At 40.4% G+C, this 26,311-nt stretch overlaps 2 protein-coding genes across 4 annotated transcripts; one reads left to right on the top strand and one right to left on the bottom strand.

Moving 5' to 3' along the window:
• Positions 1 to 447: 447 nt before the first annotated feature.
• MKRN2OS (MKRN2 opposite strand) lies at positions 448 to 8,274 on the top strand. Its single transcript, XM_081320471.1, has 5 exons — positions 448 to 733; positions 1,031 to 1,080; positions 3,027 to 3,189; positions 5,083 to 5,348; positions 6,903 to 8,274. The coding sequence occupies exons 1-4, from the start codon at positions 516 to 518 to the stop codon at positions 5,315 to 5,317; spliced, it is 666 nt and encodes a 221-aa protein (XP_081176597.1). The 5' UTR covers positions 448 to 515; the 3' UTR covers positions 5,318 to 5,348; positions 6,903 to 8,274.
• On the bottom strand, positions 7,459 to 24,138 carry TSEN2 (tRNA splicing endonuclease subunit 2). 3 transcript variants are annotated; one of them, XM_081320465.1, is made up of 12 exons: positions 24,068 to 24,138; positions 21,635 to 21,855; positions 21,448 to 21,529; positions 20,014 to 20,050; positions 14,140 to 14,626; positions 13,603 to 13,680; positions 12,854 to 12,904; positions 12,224 to 12,362; positions 11,169 to 11,205; positions 10,211 to 10,322; positions 8,902 to 8,991; positions 7,459 to 7,585 (listed from the first exon to the last, which is right to left on the bottom strand). In XM_081320465.1, exons 2-12 carry the CDS (start codon positions 21,821 to 21,823, stop codon positions 7,529 to 7,531), a joined length of 1,359 nt encoding a protein of 452 aa, XP_081176591.1. In that variant the 5' UTR covers positions 21,824 to 21,855; positions 24,068 to 24,138; the 3' UTR covers positions 7,459 to 7,528. The 3 variants fall into 3 exon arrangements, with proteins under 3 accessions (XP_081176591.1, XP_081176590.1, XP_081176592.1); XM_081320464.1 differs by lacking the exon at positions 24,068 to 24,138 and adding an exon at positions 23,300 to 23,989; XM_081320466.1 differs by lacking the exons at positions 12,854 to 12,904; positions 24,068 to 24,138 and adding an exon at positions 23,300 to 23,990.
• Positions 24,139 to 26,311: the final 2,173 nt, after the last annotated feature.

Raw genomic sequence — 26,311 nt, 5'->3', positions numbered from 1 at the left:
TCAGCCAGTGTAGCCAACAAGAATAGTAGGGTTGTATTTAGAAAGTTTCAGTTTACGACTAGAAAGTTTTACATTTTTGCCAGTGGTACAAAAGTCAGAAGATTTGTGTCAAGAGATGGTAGCAAATCTAAATTTGTTTATTCTTCATTAGAATCAAGGAGAGAGATTCGCAAAGATGTATCTGCTTACCATTAATTAACAGGAGTTTATTCTACAGACTAAAAACACAAATGTGGAGGTTTCTATTTATCAAGTCAGCACACAAGTACCAGATACAATTAACACAAAAAATGAATGCTATCTCTTTAAAAGCATGTCCAGGGAAAAGCTGTCCCTCCCATATCTTGCACCTCATTTGCTAATTCAGTCCACAGTAGAGGAATAATTGGTACTGGGAGCTGTCAATCTCAACTAATCTCTTCCTTCCTTCCTTCCTTCGACGTCCAATTCTACTGACTTCTCTTTATTAAATACAAGTTGGAAAGCAGGTTCATTTATCCGAGGAAGGACTAATCATGCAACCTTTGGATTCAGAGAGAGCCTTAATTAAGGTCACCCACTGTAACAAAGACATTTTTGGCTCCTTTGTTCCAGAGAACTGCCCATTATGTGGGCAAAGGCTGATTTACAGAAGTCTGGAAGAAGCCCCTGTCAGTATTCCAAGCCCATTTGTTAACGGACACGGAGAAAAATGTTCTTTTTTACTGAAGCCCACTTTAGGAACATTTCTAAGGTATGGATCTTCCTTGTTATTCTATGTTTGGAAACAAGCCACGTAGAAGCTGCCTTCTATCATTGCTAGAATATAAAGGCAAGTACCGATTTAGAAAGGGTGGATTCTTTACATCTAATTACTGGAGAGCTTTTTACTCAATTAGAGCTTTTTAGAAGTAATTACTCGTGCTAATAAAATAACATTTCTATCTCTGATTGTATTTGAATGGCATTATATCCAGCCTATTTTTTCAAAAATTCTAATAAAAAAAATCTATAATGTTTTTCCAAAATGAAACATTAAATGTCTTTTCAGAGATTATGATGGAGATTCCGATCTTCATGTTGGAATAACCAGTACCAATGGTAAGAAAAACTTCTAATTAACTTTCTAATATCAAGTATCCATGCATTATAAGTATACTGAACAGGACATTTTGTATTTTCTATCCTGCATAGTAGTTTGATTACATGCCGTGCTGACACAATATGAAATGGCCTCTATGAAGCAGTGTCACCTAGTGTGGGACCTAGGAAATGTACCTTCGTTGTCATAGCTCCTGCCTCTTGGAGCACCCAGAGATTTGAGGGCCCCAATCCTGCTTACCTTCTGGAAAGTCATAAAGACCTGTGTTCCCCCTCCCCTCAGGCACTGTAACCAGGATGTTCTGTGAAGTTTAGCATATATCTGTAACTTGTGTAGGTACATATAATAGTTTATGATGGTGTATTGTGGAGAAAATCTAGTTTGCTGAGTTGCCACCAACTTCATGACACATATTTGAGTTTTTTCCCTCTGCTTGCTGACCAAAATTCCATTGATTTAGATGGATAGGCGTATACATTTGTTTAATAAATACAAGTCCTAGCTACAGCTAGGAAGAGTGTTTTTTCAGAATTATAACATAGTAAGAGAAAAACTGCTTCCTCACTAATAAACCATGAACATCTACAGTTTCTACTAACTCTGATATCATTCCATTCTATTCCATTGGAAGCAGCTTTAAGACACAAAACTCCTTCCCTTGAGTTCAAACACAAGTCTCCAGGCAAGTACAGTTTTGCTGGTTTATCCCTCAAGCCTTTTCCAATTAGTTTGGCCCATATAGCTCACTGCTTTTGAGCAAGAAATTTAAATAGTAAATTTTTAAAGGCCGTTTGATTCTAGGTTGGGGATATGCAAACTGGGTTGCTAGTAGTGATGAGAAGCAGCTGCATATGCCCAATCCTCTTTTCAAACTATCTAGTAATCTATCCCACTGACAGAAAAGCCGGGAGGCAACATACCTTGGGGCTGGATTTACTCGATCACTCTTCTGTGCCTTGGGCCTAGTAAATTAATGAGCCTTTGAGAAAGACAAAGGGGGGCACTTTTGGAAGCATTATGGTTTTAAAATTATTAATTTTAAATGTTTGCTAAATCTCACAGTTCTGACTTGCTTGCCAGGGCTAGGATGCTCTTTGTTCAAGGAAGAGTTGGATGCTTGCACACTTTTACTGACATGTGAATTAAGATGGTTCTCTGCTCCATTCTTCAGGCCACTGCCTTCTTTTTATACAAAGGATGCAAAAGTATCATGCAGAGGCTGTGCCCACCCCAGCTCTGGCAATGCAAAAAAAGTTGCGATATTTATTGACGGCTTCGGTATCTGTTCTGTAGCAAACATTGCTGGGCCCTTCTGTTTATCACTTTTTCAAATTGTTTTGTTTTCATTATCTTTTTTCTTTACCTCAAATCTAAACAATTTTAATTAAAGGAAGTTTCTCACTGAACATAGGGTAGTTATATAGCCTATTCATTAAAATTTCACCAGTCTCTTCATTTTCTGATATTTATGTTGAATAATGAGACAATCTTTCAGAATTGTCCTGCGTGTTGGGCATCAACATGTAGGTTAAGAGTGCATGTTGTGCACATAAGGATGCAGCTTGTAGAATGGCAGGCTTCTAGAACAAGCCTGAAAGATTTAATTATATCATTCAAAATGGGAAGATAGATAAAAGATGGCAAACTCTGAAAGATTATTTCATGTTTACAAAGTAAATATAGCATTCAATTATTCTATTTCTTAGAATAATCCTATTGCTCAAAATGATATATTTTAATGTTTTTGAGACACCAAAAGCTTAGACAATTGGATGGTCAGAAAACTACATTTGGTAAATATTCTTTGTTCCACTATTCCACATTATTCTTATAACTTCTGTATGTCTGTAAAGGAAATGAAAATATTACAAGAGAAAGCCATTAAATTATCATTGTATATACAGCAATTTTGCCCTTCTGATCACATATTTTGTTGTATTTGTAGGTTTGGTATATAATTACAATGAAACTGGTATTACTGTTGCTGAATATGGATGGGAACAATGTGTAAGCATTCCACTTGTGCAGCCTGATGTGTATGGCCTCCTTAGTCAATGGGATACTTATCTAGAACAATTTTCAGCAACAGATATTTGGCTTCCACACAGGTATGGCATTCAAAATGTTATTTGTGACTCCATCTAATAGTTAAATTTTTGGACTTTGCTTAGGCTGTGAGTTACAGACGAGTCTTATGCAATCATTTGGAGAGAATAAACCCCTTCAGAACCGTTGTTTTCATTAACCTGTTTCAAGAAATAGAGGTAGTCCTGGGTTAATGACTGCATTGTTTACCAACTGTTTGAACTTATGACGGAACTGAAAAGGTGCTTATCCCATGATCACAGGATTGCCATTGCAATCTTCTCAGCTGGCTTCTGACAAGCAAAGTCAGAGGGGAAGCCAGCAGTAAATTGTAAGTTGCAACTTACATTAACATTGTGCTTAATGATGTGGAGGGTTGACTTAAATGACTGCAGGAGAACTGATGCTGTTCTCCAGGAACAGTCCCATGATTTTTCATTCAGTGACTGCATCATTGTGTGATGGAGTTCCCAGTCCAAATGTAGTGTTAAATAAGGACTATGTGTTTAAACAAGAGCTCTAAATGAACAGATTGCAATTGAACCAGCTGACAAACTTTGGAGAAATTATTGATTATTCTACAACAGAAAGCAGTCCCAGTGTTCTATATTTCTATAAGTTAGATGCATAGGCTTCAATTATCACCAGGTCAAATAAGGTAACCCCCTCAGGTGGTAAGTGCTAGATGTTTGTTTTCTGAGATTTCTTCACTCTTCCAGAAGGTTTGGTTCAGGAAAAGAAAACTAGTTTCAGAAGCAAACTGGAAATCTTTTTAAAATATATTTTTGAAAAATTGGGATACAGGTAGTCCTCGACCTACAACCATTCATTTAGTGACCATTTGAAATTATAATGGCACTGAAAAAAGTTGACTTACGACTGTTTTACAATCGTTGCAGCATCCCCATGGTCACATGATCAAAATCTGGAAGCTTGGCAGCTGGCATGTATCAATGATGGCTGCAGTGCCCCGGGGCCATGTGATCACTTTTTGTGACCTTCTGACAAGCAAAGTCGAGGAAGCCAGATTCAACCACATTACTAACTTAACTGCAGTGATTCACTTAACAAATGTGGCAAGAAAGGTCATAAAATGGTCATAAAAACTCATTTAACAATTGTCTCGCTTAGCAGTAGTAATTGTGGGCTCAGTTGTGGCCTTCTTAAGTCGAGGACTACCTGCATTTAATTTATTGGAATCTGAATAATTTTGAGCTCTTTGTCAATTGCAGAATTTTGTATGAAAGTTTCATTCCATAAAAGTAGCCTGTGTGGAAAAATAAATCGAATATCTTGCTATCACTGAAGGAGAGGAATTACATGACTTCCTAATGAGAATAACCTTGGTGGCTAGCATGTGTATTCAAAAATATTTTTTGATCTGCAGAAAATTATAAACAGATTTGCTTTTTTGTCACAATATGGGCATTGAGTTTTCATCATAAGTGCAGCACCTTCCTACGATCAGCTAAGCAATCTAAATTTTTTCAGCCTTCCATGCCAGAAGCTACTAAACTCACATTTTCCAATAATGCTCAGAGGATGTACAGGACTAGTAAATAATTTACTGCAATATTCTTGTATGGCGGTATCCTTTGCCACACTTTTTCTTATTTGTAAACCTATTCTATTTATCAGGCTGCCACTATTTATTTCTATTGTAGCTGGGCATGATACAAATTTGCAACTAAAATCCAGTGCCTGGCTTGCTTTTTTTTCTCCCTTATTTAGACTGAATAACAGGATCTTTGGATGTCTGTTTTGGTTAAAGAGCAGGATAAGTATGTTAAATAAGTTAACAGTTGTTTAGAATTCTATTCCCATTGAGACAATGATAAATATACCAGAAGTTAATAAAATATATAGTAATTATGCAGGAGCTTTGTTACTTTGACTCATTTCTCTTTATTTAACAGGTATGAAGAATGTTCCCATAATTGTTATACTTACGCACTAACATTTATTAACTGTGTGCTGAGTGCCCAAAAGCAACAACAAGTGAATAAAAATGAATTTGCAGAGAAATTTGTAATTCCGCGAACAAGAAAAGCTTCCAAATATATCACTATCTACAAAGAAATATACAAGAATGGTTTTTATGTTGTTGACCATCCTGCTCAAAAAGGCAGTACTTCTACCAATGCCATTTGACTTTAGGACGAAGCACTTACCGGTACTGACGGTAAATAAAATTAAAATATTCAAGTTAAGACACATAAGCATTATTCTTATCTTGTTGTAAGGAAAGTGGGAATCATTACCATCATACTTACCGTATTTTCCGGCGTATAAGATGACTTTTTAACCCCTGAAATTCACCTCGAAAGTTGGGTCGTCTTATACGCCCAGTCGTCTTATACGCTGGAAAATCAGTGGGTGGCGTGTGGCGGGAGCCGGCAGGGCAGTCCTGCGCACACGCGCACTCCCCAGCTGCTCCTTAGCAGCTGGGGAGTGCGTGCGTGTGCAGGACTGCCCTGCCTGCTCCCGCCCGACGCTCTTCCCTCTTGAGGCAGCATCGCTCCCCGGCTCCTACGGAGTCCTCGGGGATGCTGCCTCAAGAGGGAAGAGCATCGGACGGGAGCCGGCAGGGAAGTCATGCACACGCGCGCGCACCAAAGGTATCCCAAAAAATTGCACCAAAGGTATCCCAAAAAATCCGCTTTTGGGATTTCCTTTTTTAAATCAACGTCATTAGGAATGCTAATGGCCCATCTGCCGCCTTTTTTTCTTGTGAATTCTTCTTTGTGGGCAACCCCGCTGGCTTTAGTTGCCCTGTCGAAACGCGCAAACACCAAGAAAGGAGCAGCAACCTCAGTGGCTCGCTGAGCAAACCGATGGATCTCGCCCGGTTATACTTTCCGCACTAGAAGCAGGTAAAGAGACGGCTCGTTCGTACGACTGTTACGCCTCTCGCGCGTCTTACGTGGGATCTTTCTTGCCCCCCTGCAGCAGGTCAGCCGTACAAACCCCCCACTCCAGATCGCATCAGAAACATAACTCTACGGCCCGGTTCTGTCCCTAGACTTACTTACGTACAGGCGGACCGGAAGCTGCGCCAAATGGCTGGCTCAACGGCGCCTGCGCGCTGTCGCTTTTCGCACCCGGCTTCGCCTTGCGTAGAGGGAGAGGCGCCTGTGCGCGCCTTGGGCCCAAGAAGGATTTTGGTACCGTGTAGGCCGGCTCTTTAGCCGGCCACAGCAGCAGGTACTGGGGCTGGTGGTAGGTCAGCTATGCGCGCCTGATTCGAGGGGCCGGCCTCGCCTAAGAGAGTGCGGCCGCTGGGCTGCCCCGCCCTGCGCCGAATGGGAGAAGTTCAAGGCCTGGGGGGGAAGCAGGAGGGGCGCCGGCCGTGGCGGGGTGGCGGCTGCCCTCCGGCGCTGCCTGCTGCCCGGGAAACACTGCACCTCGGGGGCCGGCAGAAGCGCAGGAGCAGCGGGAGGGCCGGCGGGGCCAGTCGGGCCTTCGCCTCCTCTGCGACGGACAGGGAGGGCAGGGCATGTAAGTATTTTCCGGCGTATAAGACAAAAAACCTTGAAAAACTTCTTAAAAGTAGGGGGTCGTCTTATACGCCGGGTCGTCTTATACGCTGGAAAATACGGTAATCGGACAGAAATACAAGAGAAATCAGAACTATTTCCTATTATCCATAAAACTGCAGAAACTGAATCACAATGTAATCTTTCCAATAAGCATCTTTCTGTCTGAATAATTATATTTATTATTATTTTCATTTAAGGACACTGATATGAAATCTAAGAATCTACGGATAGAAAAAACAATCCATTCACTGGGATCAAGAAACCCTTTTTGTTGGAAGTGGAAGACAATTTTTAATAATTCTTTCTCTACTCCAGATGGCACTATACAGCAAAGACAATGACATTTTTCTTTCTCTGGGTGTATTCATGAATAGAAGTTAAGGAAATTCCTACGAAGCAACAAAATTAAATTCAGCATTCATAGACTCATAGGATTGGAAGGGACATGTAACTACCTATCAACCACATCAATAAGATGTACTTTTATTTGACAGAATGTAGCAAAAACATTTGACAAAAGTAAAAAAAAAATTTTTTTGGTTTAATTTTAATTGATTTAAGCCATCTCCAACACATGGCAAAACTAGAAAAACATTTTAACCTAAGATTATAGTAGAGGTTTATTAACTCTACAAGTATTAAGCTAATAGTCATAAAACATGCTCATGTTGTCACTATCCATTTGAGCTTTCATTAAAAAATCAAATTTGTAGCGCTCTGTATTATATACATTTAATATACACATGCTAAAAGGAGGAATAGTTAAAATTTATTTAGTTTGTTGCAATTCTATTAATATTGCTCAACTTTCTGATTCCAATTTTCATAGCTCTTCTTGTTCACGTTCACAGGATGAAACCCAGCGATTTAGGATCAATTCCTTTAAAAAGACAGACACGGGTTATAAAATACGTAAAATATGTAAATGTTGCTGAATAATATTGTTAGCTAATATATATATTCCTATTGAAGAGATAGCATTTGGGTTGCTTCTACCTTTTGTAAGTATTTGGTTCACACCAAGCTATAACAAACCAGAGACATGATCATTGGCACAATTATGAAAACTACTGAGACGATTAACAGAAATGGAAAGATGATTCTTTCCTAAATATTGCTTCCCTGTGGTCCACATATAATGGCTGCTTCATCTCTAAAGAAAGTAACAGTTGATCAATGAAAATACAGACAATCATTATTTTGAAAGGCCATATTTGTGAATTTGATTATTTGTGAAATTATCTTTGTCATCCTGAAATCAGTACGTGCACCACTATCACACTTATTAGCAGACAAGCAGTGTGGAAAATCACTAGAATTCCCCAATGTGCACATTCCCTATTGAGGTTTCGGCATTCGGTAATTTGGTATTTCTGGCATTTTTACAGAAAGTAACTACCACTAATAATTGCCTGTACTACTTGCAATAGCACTTCCAACATCATTTGGTTGACCTTCAGATTTTTTTTTAAGATCATCCTACTATTTGATGAATGTTTTACATAGCTGAGATCTAAGGTGTTATTTTTAGAATTGTGCATATGAATAAAAGCTTTTTCTCTTTGAACATATTATTCCAGTATTGGGAATGCTTCATAGACTTCTTGTGATTTGATGGGGCTGTTTCATTTCAAGATAAGCTCAAATTCCTTTAAGATTAAAGAACAGAATATCTTGCATTCAAACCAGTATTTTCCAGTTTCATTTTACTATACCAAAATGTATTTTTGGCACTGCTCTTTCAAACGCAATTACAGGTAGTTCTCATTAGTGTTAACAATTGATATTGGCAACTTGACTGTTAAGCGAGGTGGTCGCTAAGTGAAACTGTGGGCTTATGATCTTATTTAAGCTTTCCTTTGCTTTACAGACCTGAGAAGGTTGTAAATCTAAAGTTACAAAATTACTTTTTCATCACTGTCATAACTGCAAATGGTTGCTAAACAAACCAGTCACTAAATGAGGACTACCTGTAACTTATTGTTGGACAAATTAGTTTAATGTATCCGGATCATGCATCATTCCTATTTCTTAGGGAGAAATGATGTATTTTAATCTGTTCTAATATATATGTTGATTTTAGAGGGCTGATAGTGAATAAATGACACAGCATGTTTATTTTCTATAGCAGTAAATAAATAAACAGTTCCATGTTCATTTCTGACAAAGCATTAAATTGGGAGGAAACATACATACCTGGACTTTCATTCTTTTGAGACATTCAGGTGAAAGCATTTCTTTTTCATTCATATCAGATGGCTTAATCAAATAGCAGAACATGAGTTCCTGGTGACAAATGTTATCAAAATGTCAAGTAAATGTAAATATAATAGCTGTTTCTCCTGAAAACTTCAAATTACGGTTCATTCACTCTATAGCAGTAATGGGATAGACAGCATCTATTATTATAATTAAAGCAAGGGTAAAATAGTCCTTTTGTAAGAGGGTGTTTTATTCAAAGTCTTCCTAGTTTTCAAAAGAGCACTGGACGCTCTTGATCATTTTACTGCATGCGGGGAAGCTCCAAACCATTAGGTGATTTTCTAGAGCTAATTTTCAGTGGAACCAAGGTGAGAAAAATGCTTGTGTAAAATCAGGGAACCTAGAAGGATATGTAGCACTTTGTATTCGAAGCCAAAATGTACTTTGGAGTGTGCAGGTATGGAAATGTTAGACCTACCTGGAACTCCTGAAAGCAGCGGTGTCTTTTCCTAGGATTATGTGGCTGCCTATTGCAGCCCAGTCCAATTTGGTGTAAGGACATATATTGTATTTGTGCCCCTGGGTCTTCAAAAGCATCATTTGGCTTTAAATCTGAAGTGCAAAGTCCTCAAAATTGTGTTTCTTGGCCTTCAGAGATAACCTTCATCTATAGTTACTATAAATCAGTTGCTTCCTTCCAGCCATGTACTCTTTCTAAAAGGTACAGTGGGGATTATCAACTTTTATCCTAAATAGTATATTGGGACAAACTAAACAAAACTATACTAAACTAAATGCAAATATACTTGAAAAGTGAGCTGAAAAAGCACTGAGTACATAAGTATTCAAGGAGACCTCAATTATTAGAGAAATACAATCTGAACCACTCGAGTTCCTTAAAAACTAGAAAGGTGAAATTCAGGATAGCAGCAGGTCACCACTATGAAAGTTTAGTCCTTTTTTTGCTCTTTTTTGGAAAATGGAATCTAAAATCTGCTTCGTATCAGTGATGAAATATTAAAGATGGAAAAGAACAGAAAATCCATCACAACAGCCTCAGTCAACCAGACCACATTTGTGATTGCTTTACAATTCACACATTGCAACATTTATATGAAAGATGATTTTCCACTGTTAAACAGAAACATACACACATACACATACGCTCATTTATTGCAAAAGTATTGCAAAATTATTTTACTACACGCTTTATACAATTTCTCCTACTGTACTTAAAGTTATACATCCAATTTCCTCTATAGCATTTTTGGTGTATTTTAAAATTATTATTATTATTGGCTACCTTGGAAACATTTGCTGTAGTTCTGTTCAATCCAGACAAAGTTTTCCAACTGAATGGTCTGTGCAATGATCCATCAAAATCATCATTAATTAATTCAGCAATCACAGAATAGCTGGAAAATAACCCCCAATATCTTTTTTTTAGAATGAAAAAAACATGTATTCAAAAATCACAATCAAAATAGCTTAACTACTGATGGCTCCTTCAGCATAATGAAAGAATCCGTTCAGCAAACAACAGTATATTAGATTTCTTTTCATATTCTTTTAGTGTCTTTTCTGAGATTAGTAAATTAGGGATAGTTTCTCACAGTATTCATTCAAATAGACAAGTAGACTATGTAGATTAAAGCTAAGGTAAAATCCAATGTAACATTACAATGATGAGGGCATTTATACCCTCCCCTGGCCACCAAAGCCATTTTCCCCCTTTCCAAATCACCTCTGGACATCAGCAAGGGTCCCACAGAACAAATATTTCTGAGGAGAGGTACTCATCACCACCCACTTTCATGTTTTAATTACTTTAATTAGTAGGAGCAACACTGGTTTGCCTTCATCAAAGCAGCATTTGAAGTCCACAAGGCAGCTTTTAATAAAATGCATACTGATAATACAATATAAGTATGCCAAAATCAACATAATGTTTCTTTGTTTGAAATTCCTATTATTGAAGTGTTTGAGACCCTTATTTGAATCTCAGGGCATCTCCAGGGCTATTCTGTGGGTAACAGAACACTCCACTGTAGGATTGGTTATCCGAATGTTCTTACTGAAGATGGCTACCCATGGGCTCTCCTAATTTGAGGTTATTCCTAGCTTAAGCTTTGGAAAAACAATATTCTGAATTATATTAAAGCAAATTAGAAACAAACATAAAATCATATTTTCAAATAACATCAAAATTAAGCACAGTACATAGCGAAAATAAAAACTATATCCAAACTTTAATGCTATACCTGGCATGGTAAAAAGGAGGGCCTTTTCGATATAGCACTACAACAAGAATAAAATGAACATTCATTTACTACAAAAGTCATGTTTTTTGTTCTCAGTTATAACAAGATAAGATTGTGGTAACCCTTTATAAAACTTTGAGAATCTAAACCACTTTATAGTAAGATGAGCTTGTATTCTAACCAGTTATAACATGAATGTACTCAAAATAAGTAGAAATGATACCACATTCTTATTGAAAGTAAATTGATTTTTGACTTCTATCTACTAAAACTTTCAAGTCAGTAACCCTTAGCTGGGCAAAATGGTGCATCATAGGGAAAAACCTTTTGAGCCAAGATATCTCAAGTGGGCTAACTTACAGAATGCATCTAAAAACTGGGTCCCATGGAACTGAAATTTGATAAATTTTATAAAAAAAATATGACAATTCTCATAAAGCATTTTATGGCATATTACAGAAAGTCATAAAACATTTCCAGTGGTCAGTTCTTAATGTCTGACTATGCTACACAGTTCAACTGGGCTTTGTTCAGATGCATTCTGAATATCTCACTGAAGTTTTAAGAACTTTTCAAATAAATCAGAAGCCCTGCCATTGTTGAAGACGTTGAGGAACCTGGAACCTTATAAGGAAACAATGAGCCAAAGGATCACAGGCTGTTCAGTATAGTTTTACTGATGCACAGTAAGAAAATATAATACATAACAGAACTTGCCACTTAATACATAAATACAATCATATATTCATAGAACAATAAAGCCCAGCATTATTTTTTGCCAACATTTTTCTCCAAACAGCACAAATCCATAAAATGGGATTTTTAGTCTAAAAACACACAGGGAAGAGTACAGCTGCCTTCACATAATATATTCCAAGAATATGACAAGCAAACGTAACTATACTTAAAATATGTCAATATTCCTAGCAGCAGAACATCAACCCCACTAAAGAATGACTGAATGTAAAGAGGAACATTCATATGTTCACAAGTGAATGGACCCACTCTTGTACAGTTACTTCATTAGGTGCTAATAATGAAAGAATACTACTTACACAAATCAGTTCCATATTTCAGGCCAACTTTAGGGACCCATCCTTTACTGCGGAAGTAATGATAAGCAATGTAGGTAGCCTTAAAATTGGGTTGTGCTTTACTAAAAAGGTCCCATAGCTTCAAGATAGATAAAGGTTCCTTAAAAACACAACCATATTATTATTGCAAATAACTATATTCTACTATTATAGAAATGTCATAAATAGTGCTTTGCAAAATTATAAAAAACAAAATAGAAGCCAAGTCTGAAATTAGTTATAAAAAGCAGACAACAGTAGCTTGGTAGGACTATTATTTCACAATGATAAAAGTTCAACAATAATTTCTGAAAAAAATTGTCACATACACTTTCTTTTTAAAAAAATCATTGCCTCATACTTGTATAGAAGTTAACCAGTCAGTTTTAGGCAAAAATATTACTTCAGGAATGCAGCCAAAAATTATTTATATACACAAATAAGTAAAATTATTTACATGAACAAATAAGTAGTATTGCTCCTTTATATTAAAGGAAAAATTAGCATCCCTTTTTAAAGCTGCTATAAATAATGTGCTTCATTATTTGCTAATAAGCAGTACTCCAATCAGCAGAACTCAAGAATTACTACTGACAACAGGCATTAACTTACCTCACTGCAATAAATATTTAAACATCCCAGAGCATAGACCAAGAAAAAAGCCTAAAAATGACATCAAATAAAATTAGTTTGTGCATGTTTGAAGTATTACGAGTGCTAGGAAAGCTTCCTTATATGATTAAAAAGGAAATCATATTTAAAGATACAAAATTATCCTACAATATCTACAATTTGATAAGAAAATGGGATTTAGATTTATTTACATATGAATAAGCAAGTATATGATTACAGAAACGTATTTCTATAAAGCAATGATAATAACAGAGACATTTTCCTAAGCAAGTTAAACCGAGGAAAAAAGGATATTCTTTCCCTTATGTACTACCACAAAATGGAAGCAGTCCAGAGAGGAATAAACTTCCATTGTGTATATTAGTGCTAAGCAACAGAAATCCATTGCTGAAGGATGAAATCAGAGTAAAATCTCAAGGAACAAAAAGGAAAAAAGAGTATGAGGTGGTAAGACTTGGTGAGTCAATTTTTGCTATCATGCAACATTTGGTGGCAGATGGATCGATAACTCTAGATACTTGCTGCTTAACAAAACTTCCCACAATGGAAGGATTTGCTAGACAATGTCACTTTGTTGCTCCAATTATATGTGCATCTATTTAATCTCCCAATCTTATACATTTGCCTGTAAATTTTCAGCTTAGACTTTTGAAAAAGAGATTTCCTTATAAGGCTTTTTCCTAAAACAGTATATGGAGATGCAAAGTAAGAGAGAATATAAAACTTACCTCTTCTAGACTGAGTTGCAGATATTCAAAAATCCTGAAAGGATTTCTTCTGCATACTAATTTTGCTTTTTTCATTAACTACAAGAAAAGTAATAAAAGTTATAAGGAAGCAATCTCTGTAATTTACATAGCATCAGCTAAAGGTCAGCCATCATAATGAATTATATTTCCTTTTTTGTCATAAGACATCCTTTTGATCTTTTCAGCTTTTCATTCCTAAATCCTCAAGCTTTTGCTCTAACATTATAGTAGATCTGCAGGCAAAGACATGACTTTCTGGATGTTCCTATTCAGTCTCACTGGTGTTGCAACATGCTTTGGATAGGACAGAGGGATTCAACAGGACTCCTGAAGTAAACTTCAAATGAAGCTATTATTACAGAATAAATGGCAAAGATTTCTTGCTGATATCCATCAATTGATTAGTTTCAGAATCTCTTTAATAAAAAGGGGTAAAGGACATCTATAAAGCAAAATACCCAATTTAATAATTTTAAAATTGACTTTACCATTACCATTATATCAAGCTATACTTACATGCAATTTCTCACTGGTTTCCTCTTCCATACACAAATCTGATTCTTTTTCTTCTATTAATAGAAGCTCATGGTCATATTCACTATTACTGAAACAATGAGATTCTGGTTCAACGTAACTGTCTTCTCTGCAGCTATCATACATATTGAGAGAACATTGTTGTGGTGAAGGAGTTTTAGCTAAAATGTTAGGGTCTGTTATATCTGATTCACTACAGTCATGTTTGACTAATGGATCACAATGTGAATCATCTCTGAAAGACACTGTGTTATTCCCATTAATTTCAGATGAAGTCATTAAAAGCTTTGGTTCTTCTTTATTAGCTTCCATTTTAAATGTTTCTTCATCTTGAAATCCATTACTTTGTCTCGTTTCTATTCTCAGATTAATTTCTTCAGTATAATTTTGCATGATGTTGTTAATTGTGGAGTCATCCATTCCCTGTTCTGACAGACGTTTTTTAGCCCATTCAACACAGTCCTGGTATCTGGAACAGAAGAAAACAGAAAGTATGGGCTCATAGTAAGCAGAAGTTCTGAATAAATGTATGAACAATATAAAAATATTTGTAAAACAAATGATCACTTCTCAAGTTTTATTGAAGTCTTACGTATATTAGGAGCCCCTCTTTGAGGGACATGGCTGGTTTAGAAATATGAAAAATAAATAATATCTAGTTTATTTAATCATATATTATATATCCCTGGATACTCGTTAAACATTCTTACCGTTATTCTTATATTGCACAACATACAAAGACTACAAGTATGTTTCTCTTTCTGGGTTAGTTAGGATTGCCTTATGTGAGAAATCCACCACACCTTCTGACATTCTCAGTGGTGCATAAAGAATGTACTATTATCCACTCAAGCTTTCATCTTCTGATCAAGACAATAGAGCTAAGTGGCATTGAGACAAATACATTAAAAATTCACTACTGTAACGTGTTATTGAATGATGAGACCAATAATTTCATTCTTTTACTCCATTTCTTTTATGATTGTTGTATTATTTATTTTATGTGCAAGTTACTCTTGCAACTTGACCATCCGGAGGAAAAGCAACTTGTAGATAAAATAAAAAATATTACAACAATGTCAGATGGGAATTGCAGAACTGAATCTGAATTGCAGTTTGAGTTCTAGGGTCTTAATTACATTTAGGATACATTTTAAGGAATATTTGAGAATTATTTACTTTTAAGAAATGCAATACATTAGAGGAAATATTTAATTTCATCTTTATTTGTATTAATTGTTCAGAAGGCAAACTCTTTAATTAGAAATTATTACCGTATATACTTGAGTATAAGCCGACTCGAGTATAAGCCGAGACCCCCAATTTCACCCCCAAAAACTGGAAAAAGTTGTTGACTCGAGTATAAGCCGATCCGCCGTTCTGCAAGCCTCTGCCGCCAGCAGAGGCTCGATCCGCCATTTTGCAAGCCTGAATACACAGGAATACCCTGTGTGGCTGCGGCTCTCAGGGAAGCCCTGGCTGTCCGCTTCCTCGCTCCACGCTGCCATTCGGGGCCCGCGCGTTCCCCGGGCAAATCGCGGCGCCCAGCAGGCGAGGAAACACGCCCGCTCCAGTCGCCCCCCCTTCCCTCAGGAGACGCGAAGCAAGTGACCGCCCGGAGCTTACCGAGGACTTGCTTCGGTGCTTCCAGGATCGCGCGCACCTCTCCCAAGCCGCCGCCGTCCGGAGACCTGCCGAAGTTTGGGGAGGTTTGGGGAGGTGCGCGCGCACCTCCCCAAACCTCCCCAAACGTCGGCAGGTCTCCGTTCCTCCGCGCCCTGCCTGCCTGCTTCTTTCCGCTGCGGAAAGAAGCAGGCAGGCAGGGCACGGAGGAACGGAGACCCGGCGACGTTTGGGGAGGTTTGGGGAGGCGCCCAAACCTCCCCAAACGTCGGCAGGTCTCCGTTCCTCCGCGCCCTGCCTGCCTGCTTCTTTCCGCAGCGGAAAGAAGCAGGCAGGCAGGGCGCGGAGGAACGGAGACCCGGCGACGTTTGGGGAGGCGCCCAAACCTCCCCAAACGTCGGCAGGTCTCCGTTCCTCCGCGCCCTGCCTGCCTGCTTCTTTCCGCTGTGGAAAGAAGCAGGCAGGCAGGGCGCAGAGGAATGGAGAACCGGCGATGTTTGGGGAGGCGCCCAAACCTCCCCAAACGTCGGCAGGTCTCCGTTCCTCCGCGCCCTGCCTGCCTGCTTCTTTCCGCAGCGGAAAGAAGCAGGCAGGCAGGGCGCGGAGGAACGGAGACCCGGCGACGTTTGGGGAGGCGCCCAAACCTCCCCAAACGTCGGCAGGTCTCCGTTCCTCCGCGCCCTGCCTGCCTGCTTCTTTCCGCTGTGGAAAGAAGCAGGCAGGCAGGGCGCAGAGGAAGGGAGAACCGGCGATGTTTGGGGAGGCGCCCAAACCTCCCCAAACGTCGGCAGGTCTCCGTTCCTCCGCGCCCTGCCTGCCTGCTTCTTTCCGCTGTGGAAAGAAGGAGGCAGGCAGGGCGCAGAGGAACGGAGACCCGGCGACGTTTGGGGAGGTTTGGGGAGGCGCCCAAACCTCCCCAAACGTCGGCAGGTCTCCGTTCCTCCGCGCCCTGCCTGCCTGCTTCTTTCCGCAGCGGAAAGAAGCAGGCAGGCAGGGCGCGGAGGAACGGAGACCCGGCGACGTTTGGGGAGGTGCGCGCGCACCTCCCCAAACCTCCCCAAACTTCGGCAGGTCTCCGGACGGCGGTGGCTTGGGAGAGGTGCGCGCAATCCCGGAAGCACCAAAGCCTCGGCCGCGCACAAGTCCTCGGTAAGTTTTTTTGTTGACTGGAGTATAAGCCGAAGTGGAATTTTTCAGCCCAAAAAGTGGGCTGAAAAATTCGGCTTATACTCAAGTATATACGGTACATTGTTATTTGAGAAATCAAGATCTGGTAGTATTCTTTAGAGACAATGGCTATATTGTGCATTATTTTCGCACAGAGAAGGTTGGGTTTTCTTGATAAGACTGTATCCAAGACTGACTATCCAAGTAAGCTTTTAATGAAATACTGGTTTTTAACTGAAATGTCATTCATGCTGAGACTGAATCTTACTATCTTCAGTTCTAGCAACTAATATTCTGTTGTTGCCTCCTTGAGGTCAAAGTGCCTCAAGTGGTTAAATCAAAGAAGACCACCACTGTGGTTATGCTTATTTTGTCTGTTTCTTCCACAACCATTTCCACTGTATGTTTAGAAATTCAGCAACAATCCTAGTTTCTTGTGGATTGAAGCTGAGATGAACCGAGACTCATGTAATTCTAATCTTGTAATAGAGAATGGAAATGAGACCAGAGGCAGCGCGCGATCATCCCTATAGGTCACTGCCATTAGATTCACGGTACCAGAAAAACTTTGAAATGTATAATGCTGGTTTCTTCTTGACTGCGATATGGAGTATGCTTCAGAAAGATTACTGATGCCAATGTTTGATGGCTGCCATAGTAAATTCCAACACTTTCATTTTTAAATTGCTCTGATGCCTGCATTCATCTTTTGAAAAAAAAAAAGGAATAAATTCCATATTCAAGCCACTATTTCTAAGATTCTGCTAACACATACTTAAATTTGTGGGTTTTCAGCATATTTCTTGAATATTTTTTACATTACTAAGAAACAATAGCAATGTCAGATGTGACTTTCACAACAGAACATAAACCTGTTTCTAAATAGACAAGCAAATTCCAAAGAGTAATTCTGTGAAGCAGTATTAAAGTTAGTGAGGAACAGTGGCGTAGCGTGGGGGGTGCAGGGGGGGCCGGCCGCACCGGGCGCAACATCTGGGGGGGCGCCCATTAAGCTCGCCGGAGGAGGACGATTCCGCTTCGCCGAGGGTCGGTGGTAGTGAGGGGACGGCAGCCGGTCAAGCCCGGCAACGCGTCCGATCCCGCTGCCGGCACCGGCACCTCTCCGTCGGCCGACGCCCCGTTGGGATCAGGCCAAGGCGCGTTGGGACGGGGCAAAGAGAAGAGCAGCGCCGCTGCCACCCTTTCCGTGCCGGATTCGCACCCAGGGCCAAAAAAAAAACATAAACAAAGGCGCCAAGGAGGGCCCGCTCAGCGGCGCTTCGGAAGGCCAGAGTGGGCTCTGCCGCTTCGTCTCCGCGATCGCGCGCGAAGCCAAGCTGGGGATGGAGGCAGCCGGCAAAGGCTCGGCTTACGAGCCTCGCGGAAGATCAGCCACCCACTCGCGGAAGGGGCGGAGCGGGACGCCGCAGTGTCCACGTGGCTCCGCGCCGTGGTTAATCCCCGCTGCACCTGCGGCTGCCATGGCGGGGGAAAAGGAACGGCGGGTTAAGTTTTTGAGGGACGAGTTACTTGCCTTTTTTTTATTTCCCTCCACCCCACCCCACCCCACCCCGCTCGCTTCTTTTTCCCCAGGGAATCTGAAGCTACTTTGCGCACATCAAAAGCCTTGAGTATTTGCGGCTGAACTCTGAAAATCGCTGACCCGAAGGCAGCCCTCTCAAAGCACCAATCCAAACGGAAGCGGGGGGGGGCAGAGATTCATTCGCCCCGACCCACCTTTATTCAGGGAGGCGTGCATCACACGCCAATTTTTTTTTATTTAGGGTTTTGATGAACACACGACAAGGGGAGCAATAGTCGTCCCTGGCATTCCTTTAAGCCAGTGGTGTAGCGTGGGGGGGTGCAGGGGGGGCCGGGCGCAACATCTGGAGGGGCGCATTAGATGCATTTTACTTTAATTACATCAGTATTTTCATAACAAACAATACATGTGCTTAGGGGGTAAGGGTTTCTTTAACTAATCTAGTGAAGAGACTCGAGTGCTAAAATCCACAGGTTAGGGGGCGCAAATTACTTGCCTTGCCCCGGGTGCTGACAACCCACGCTACGCCACTGGTGAGGAATAAAGCACAGACAATTTTTTTTAAGATCATCCTTCATGAGAATGTATGGGTGCATGTTTTCTGCTCAATTATAAAATCTGGGTCTGAAAATCTGTAGCTAGTCCAAACTCTACTGCTGACCAGGTATGGCCAGAAACTGTCCTCCATTCAAAAAGGCAAGTTCAAATGTGCAACCAGCTTAACTGCTCCAGAAGAAAGTGTTAATTCCAAGACGGAAAATCACCGATAATTCTGGAAAGACAGACTTTGCTGAAATTATAATTGAAAACAAGCCATAATACGATTTCTTCACTAACCAACATTTAAACAAGTCAAAGTTCCCTATATCAAGCCCTTGTAAAAAAAAGTGCAATTCACCTAGAAAATTTTGTAATTGTTTTCTTGATATGAGAACAAGGAAAACAGGAGACCACACTTGATACAATTTGTTAATTCTGAAGCAAGATTCAATATATCATATTGCAACAGATGACTGCTAATCTAATACTCAAAAGTATATTCATGATGTTATTCATGGTAATGAAATGCTTGTAAAAAAACTACCAAGCTGAGAGAGCACCAAGATCCCACAGTTCAACCCTGAATTACAAATATTCTATTCTATTGGTAATACTTAAAAGCATATCAAATTAGGCCTTAAATCATGGGTGTCAAACTTGCCACATCACTTTTTTTGCATTGCCAGAGCTGGGGTGGGTGCAGCCTCCACATGATGCAACCGGCCTACGGACCGGCAATTTGACACCCCTGCCTTAATAATTGCTTGATAATTTTTGGTTCAGAAAAACCTGTCCATATTTAGATTTCTCCATTTTAATAATTGGAACGATGATGGTACAAAGATTTAATTGAGGAATCAAAGAAAGAGTACTTTGCTTCTTTAAAGTATCTTAACAATGAGACAATACTTATTAAACTGTAATTTTTATAGTTACTAAGCATGCTCAAACTCTAGGCTAGACAAAGCGGAAAAAAAACTTACTTTTTTGATGAGATTATGGGCATATTTAACTTAGCATCTGCAATAAAAAGTATAATTACTATTTTACATAATATTTGAACATTATTAACATAATTTGGATACAATTTTAGAAAGGCATTTATAATAAGGTATTTACTGTATAATATTCAAAATGCGTTATGAAAATTACATTGAATGATGGGAGAGGGACAGTATATAAATAAATGGGGTAAATAAATCTAGAAATATGCTGATCTTGAAATAAATTTGAAAAATGTAGCTGTCTCTTAATCTGCACAGAGAACGCAAAGCAGCACTGTTGCAATATTGCGTAACCCTATGCCTACCACATGCTTTTTAAAATTAATCTGGGAAGAGTCTGAGCTGGTTACTACTGAGGAAATGGACAAAGGTCCTCAGGGATGCCAGTTTGCTACTTTTGTGCTGGACTGGTGCCCCTGCTGGTTGCTTAAGATCCTCTGGGAGGTGACATGCAGTTGGGTCCAAACAATGATTAATGACTTACTGGAAGATGGGGCAGGGCTACCTCCCTCGAAGGAGGCATTAGTACGCCTGTTTCTCAAGAGGCCTTCTTTGGATCCAACTGAGTTGGACAATTTTTGTCCATTCTCCAACCTTCCCTTTTTAGGGAAGATTCTTTTGAGGGTGAAAGGCCAGGTTATTTGTTGAACTGTCTCTCCCAGAATATCTATCTACTTTTTCAACTGGGTCTGATAGGGTGGGCGCATGCCAGATCCCTTCCTTTAAATGTTACCAACCCAAAGGACCAAGAAAGTGCTCCTTCTCTTTACAGCCCCTGCTTTATGAAATACCCTTTCCCCTGAGATCTGGCAGGCCTCCACTCTCCTAATCTTTTGAAAGGCTTTGAAGAGCTGGCTTTTCCTGCAAGCATCAGAATAGGGTGAGGCTAGAGCTCAGTTCAGTTGAATGTGACTGTGTAGGAGAGTATTGCCTTTAGGGTGCCAGGAACCTGGGGGGGGGAGGGGGGTGCAGGAGACCGGTTGTTGCTGTTCTGTGATCCTGTCCAGGATTCTGGTGGAGCTATATAAGTCTAATACATATATACACATATGGCATACATCAGGGGTGTCAAACTCAATTTCATTGAGGGCCGCATCAGCATTGCGGTTGCCCTCAAGGGGCCGGGTGGGTATGGCCAGGGTGGGCGTGGCTAGAGTGCATATGGCCTACTGGGTGGGCATGGCCAGCTCTACAACGTTCGCATCAAGGGTGCCTATGGGGGCCTGGGCAGGAGTGGGATAGATCTGAGGGTCTCTGGCAGAAGGAGGGTCTCTGGGCCAGGGCCAAGGCAGTGGGGGCCATTCCCTCACTGTTTCCAGGATGGCTTCGCGGGCCACATGAAACCACTTTGCGGGCTGGATCCGGCCCCCGGGCCTTGTGTTTGACATGTCTGGCATACATACTTCAATTTACCTTTCCATTTAGCAGTCATCATAGGATCTGAAATACTATATTCTGGTCGACTTCTTGAAAGAATACCTTTTCCAAAAAATCCCTAGAAAACAAGCAAAATTATGATAGCACTCATTTAACAGAACATTCTTTGTTCAGACAGAAACGCAGGATAATGGCTTATACAGATAAAATGAGCCAAAAATACCTTGCTATATAGCTGTTCTATATCTTCAGGACTCTTCACAATTACATTGTTATTTATCAATTCAGCCCGGCACATTTTATAAACTCTTCCGTGACTGCCTTCTATGGAAGGAGAAATAGGGAATGGAGATTCATATGATTCATATACTTTTCTTTTCCTTCTTGGAGGATGAAAAACTGCTTCTGCCATTTTGTATTATCTTTCTCTTTCAATCGAAGTACCTAAGGGTAAATAGCATAAAGAAATATTTGATATATTGTTATGCTCTAAATTATTGTTTACATTGTCCAAAGCTACACATAGGTATTCTTCACTTAATAACTCCCCTGCTAAGGACCATTCAAAGTTAGGACAATATATCCCCACTTTCTGCTCTAGTCTCTAGCTTAGCCACTTTCAATGCTGTCCCCCATCCACATATTATTTTATTTTATTTTATTTTAATCCCATTTATATCCCGCCCTTGTCCGAAGACTCAGGGCGGCTTACAATCTAAAGCACAATGTGCTTAGCAATAGCCTTCATTCTGTGTATATGCCTGCTTAATAGGGCTTTTGGCCCCCCCAAGCGGCATTATTACAAAGTCAGCTTATTGCCCCCAACAAACAGGTTGGATCATGCTTAGCATTTCTGGAGGCTGGTGCGGAATGTCTAGTGGCTGCTAGATACTGCCATCTGCTCTGGCACTTTTTATAACCTTTCACTCAAATCCAAAATGGGAAAGGGAAAAAAAGACACTTGCACAAGTTCTTCTTTTATACAGACCATAAGCCAACTGAGGGGAAAGTCATAATATATCGCCCCCACGTAGACATGCATTTTTTCCATTATCTTGTTTAGAACTGTTAAGAACCTTTATGGTTATTTCAAACAGTGATTATAAATGGGTTTCTGCAGGTATGTCCTACTCTTAGAAGAAAGTAAGAAAGTCCACATAGACTTCTCTGCAAAAATGGAAGTAACAAGAGCTTGTTTCCCTGAGGAAAAAAACAACAGCTCCCTGTTACTTCTAGATTTTACACTCAGATTTTCTATGCCTTCTCTAAGGAGGAAAAGCAGGCATGCACTAAATGAATTTGTTACTATGTAATAGGTTTAGAAATTCAAAATATCCAATTGTTCTCATATTATTAATAATGCTAAAAAATAACAGAATGTTTACGTTCCTAATTAAGTTGCTATGAGCATTTTAAAAAATAACCTGTATAGTGAATAGAAATCCAATTGGTGCAAGCACAGGAGCCCTGTATCCCTGATTTGGTCTCTATAGTCTCAATTTAAAATAGAATTAAATGTTTTTAAAGTAACTTAAGAAGTGGGGTTCCTTATCAGAGATTTTTTGTAACCATTTTTTCCCCAAAGGATTGCATTTACAATCAGATCTGTCTCTGCTCCGCACATAGATGATTACGACTGCAGTCCTTACTCCCAGTTTGCGCTTTATGGGTTCCCGTAACTGAAAGCGGTTATAGCCAAATCGGATTTCAAAGTAATTTCTCAAGCAAGGAAACCCAGCTCCCTGCGACGGATTCTTAATTCTTGAAGACCATCCCGCTCCTCGTTCATTCACCGCCCAGATAGTTCTTTCTTTTCTCAAAAGAGCCTCCAGGTTTGAAGCTCTGCGGAAATAACCCTGCCGAATGGCGCGTAGTTAAAAAAGCAAACCTGGTGCAATCGTGTTCCGGGCGACTCCCAACTAAAATCCCGAGGGAGCGAGGGGATTCCGCTTCGTTTGGCCAAAGCCGCAGAGCAAGTTCCCTTTTGAGAAAAAGCCCCCGCGGAGGGAGGATTCTGCTCCTCTTTCTCAGGCAGTTTACCCAATCCAATCCCACCCGCCAGCCCGCCGAATTCGCGTTCACACGACACACGTGCCTGAGATTAAAGGAACCCAGGTTTATCCCGAAAGCCCCATTTTCTGAGTTCGCGAGTTAGAATCCAAGCGGGAACTGAGCTTTGGCGTGAAACATGGCTAAGTGCCCCTTGCAAACGCTGCCAAGGCGAAGTCAAAGCAGGCTAGCACAAGGGTTAACTTGTCGCCGCTTCCTTGGGAGCACCCACCGACCTGTCTAAACACTGAAGCTACCCAGGTTAGGCCTAGTTAATGCGAGGACAGGAGATAACTCCGGAATCCCAGGGCTGCAGTCTCGAAGGGGAAATCGGAAAGCAACCCAGCGGAAGGCAGTGGCGAACCAGACCGCCCAGAATACAACAAGGCAAATCCCCTATGACAGGGGTAGGCAACCTCGGCTCTTTTATGACTCATGGACTTCAACTCCCAGAATTCCTGAGTCAGCATAGCTGACTCAGGAATTCTGGGAGTTGAAGTCCATGAGTCATAAAAGAGCCGAGGTTGCCTACCCCTGCCCTATGACGTCGGTAGAAGTGGAACCCGACCAGAAAGAAACCACCCGGCTTACTAAACTCCCGACATACTGGTATAGCCGAAGGTCTTAGTTTGACGACTGTTCTCATTTACGGTCCAACGTGGTTGTTGTGGCAACGGAGAAGCGCAGCGGAAGGCCGTTGGGAAGATGGCACGGATTTACGGCTCGGTTGCTGAGGCAACAGAGGGGCGAGGGAGAAAGCGCGTGATTACGAAGGGACGTCAAGGCTTCGTCATCGCTGTTTGTGCGACCGCGTGCCTTTCATGCGGTTGACTCGACTCTGGAGAGGTCTTGGGGTGGGGGGAGGGGAGGCTATAATGAATCGAATCTAGTGCTTAAAGGTATTGCACGTCTGTGTTCGTTGCAATGGTGTATCGGGAGATTATTTCTGCGTAATCTCTGAACACGTCTAGCTATTTCTTTCTCTGCAACAGTTACAGTTTTCCAGCCAGCTTTTTCCCAAAACTGGATTTATAATGTGGATGTAAAAGCACTTTAAAATGTCAGAAAACATAGTGATGCGTAATAAATTGAATATCTTTTTTAGGATTCTGAGGTGCATAGCACACATAGAGGCACACACGCATGTTGATGTTGATTCAATGTTGATTCCTGGGGTCTGGTCGCTACATTTTTCTTGATACAGTTTTCGATAGTGGTTTACCTTTGCCATCTTCCTAATCAGTAGCTGAAAATCATCCAGCTGGCTTTGTAAAGCAGGACTAGAACTCATGGTCTCCCCATTTCTAGCCTGGTGCCTTAACCACTGCCCCAAATTGAATCAAATATCTGAAATACAAAGAATATAATGACAAATACAAAGAATATTATAACACTATAAACAATACTATTGAAATTAATAAATATCATGAATATGACTATTTGGAATTTGGATTGTTGGGGGCAATAAGCTGACTTTGTAATAATGCCGCTGGGGGGGGGGGGGCGAAAGCCCTAATAAGCAGGCATATACATAGAATGAAGGCTATTGCTAAGCACATTGGTTTGTGCTTAAATTGTAAGCCGCCCTGAGTCTTCGGAGAAGGGCGGGGATATAAATGGGATTAAAATAAAAAATAAAAAATTAAATTTAGTTGCTGCCCATCTTGCCATGGGGCTGTTTTAGGTGGTTTATAACAAAAAAGAGAAAGTTTAAACAAAGTGAAAGTAAAATAATAGAATAAAATAAACCAGGGGAAAAAAAGGGAAAATACATCAATATGACTAGTAAAAATGTAGGTGAGTGGGGAGGAGGTTTTGCCCGTTTTGCCAGTTCACTAATCTATGAAATTCATAATGGCATCAAGGAGGATAACTTTTCAGTGTTACTCCTCTTTGCACCAAAATAAAGCCCAACAACAAAATGAGCTGAACTTTAGCCTCTTATATTATTTTTAATTTGTTTTAACTCAAGTAAGCTGAATTGAGTTACCTTCATACATACAAATTGAGAAATTAAAGAAATTTCAGCAGCAAAACATGGCTATTTTTCAGTCTCTAACAAGGCTATTTGTACTTGTTCTCTGATAATGCTTTTGGCAATAATTATCTTAAAGATCAAATTTGTGCTTTAAATTATTATTTTTTTGGGTGGGGGAAGGCTCAGAAAATAATATTCCACAGTAATTTTAGTTCCAATATGTTATGTCAGTAGATAGTTGCAAACATGTAAATAGCAGGTTGCATAGAAGGTTCTTTAAAGCGGGAGATTCTGGTGCAATTATTGGTTACACTTGTAAAAGCGGGAAAATAGAGACTTGTGATTGGATACAGTTAAATCAGCTCCAGTATAAAAGCCTGTAACATTTGACAGTTGACAGTTGACAATTGTGTATTGAATAAACTCTTTTCGTTGCTAACCTCTCTGAGTCATATTCTACCTGAACCAAACAACTGGCGACGAAGGTGGGATAGACGGCGGACCAGAGAAGGATTTGCGGAACAGCTGCGCATAGGCGGCAAAATTTGAAAAGAAGTCACTGTCAACCACAGCGGCCGCGGCAGAATCCACAATTCTCCGAATGGCGCAAATTGGGTCCTTGAAAGAATTCGACCCAAACTTCCCCGAGGACTGGGAAGAATATGTAGGACAGGTCGAAGGTTTTTTACTTGTCAACGGTATAACTGATGACCGAAAAAAGGCGGCTGCATTGCTAACCATATGCGGCACACCGGTGTATCGGATCGCTGTTGGACTTTGTCAACCGCAACCGGTCTCAAGCGTTCCGTATGCCGATCTATTGGCCAAACTTAAAGTGCATTTCACGCCAAGGAGGTCAGAACTCTTTTGGCG

The sequence above is a fragment of the Vipera berus genome, assembly GCF_964194415.1.
Source record: "Vipera berus genome assembly, chromosome: 2".
Taxonomy (NCBI): domain Eukaryota; kingdom Metazoa; phylum Chordata; class Lepidosauria; order Squamata; family Viperidae; genus Vipera; species Vipera berus.
The sequence above is the reverse complement of the archived record's forward strand: the minus strand, read 5'-3'. Positions and strand labels throughout refer to the sequence as shown.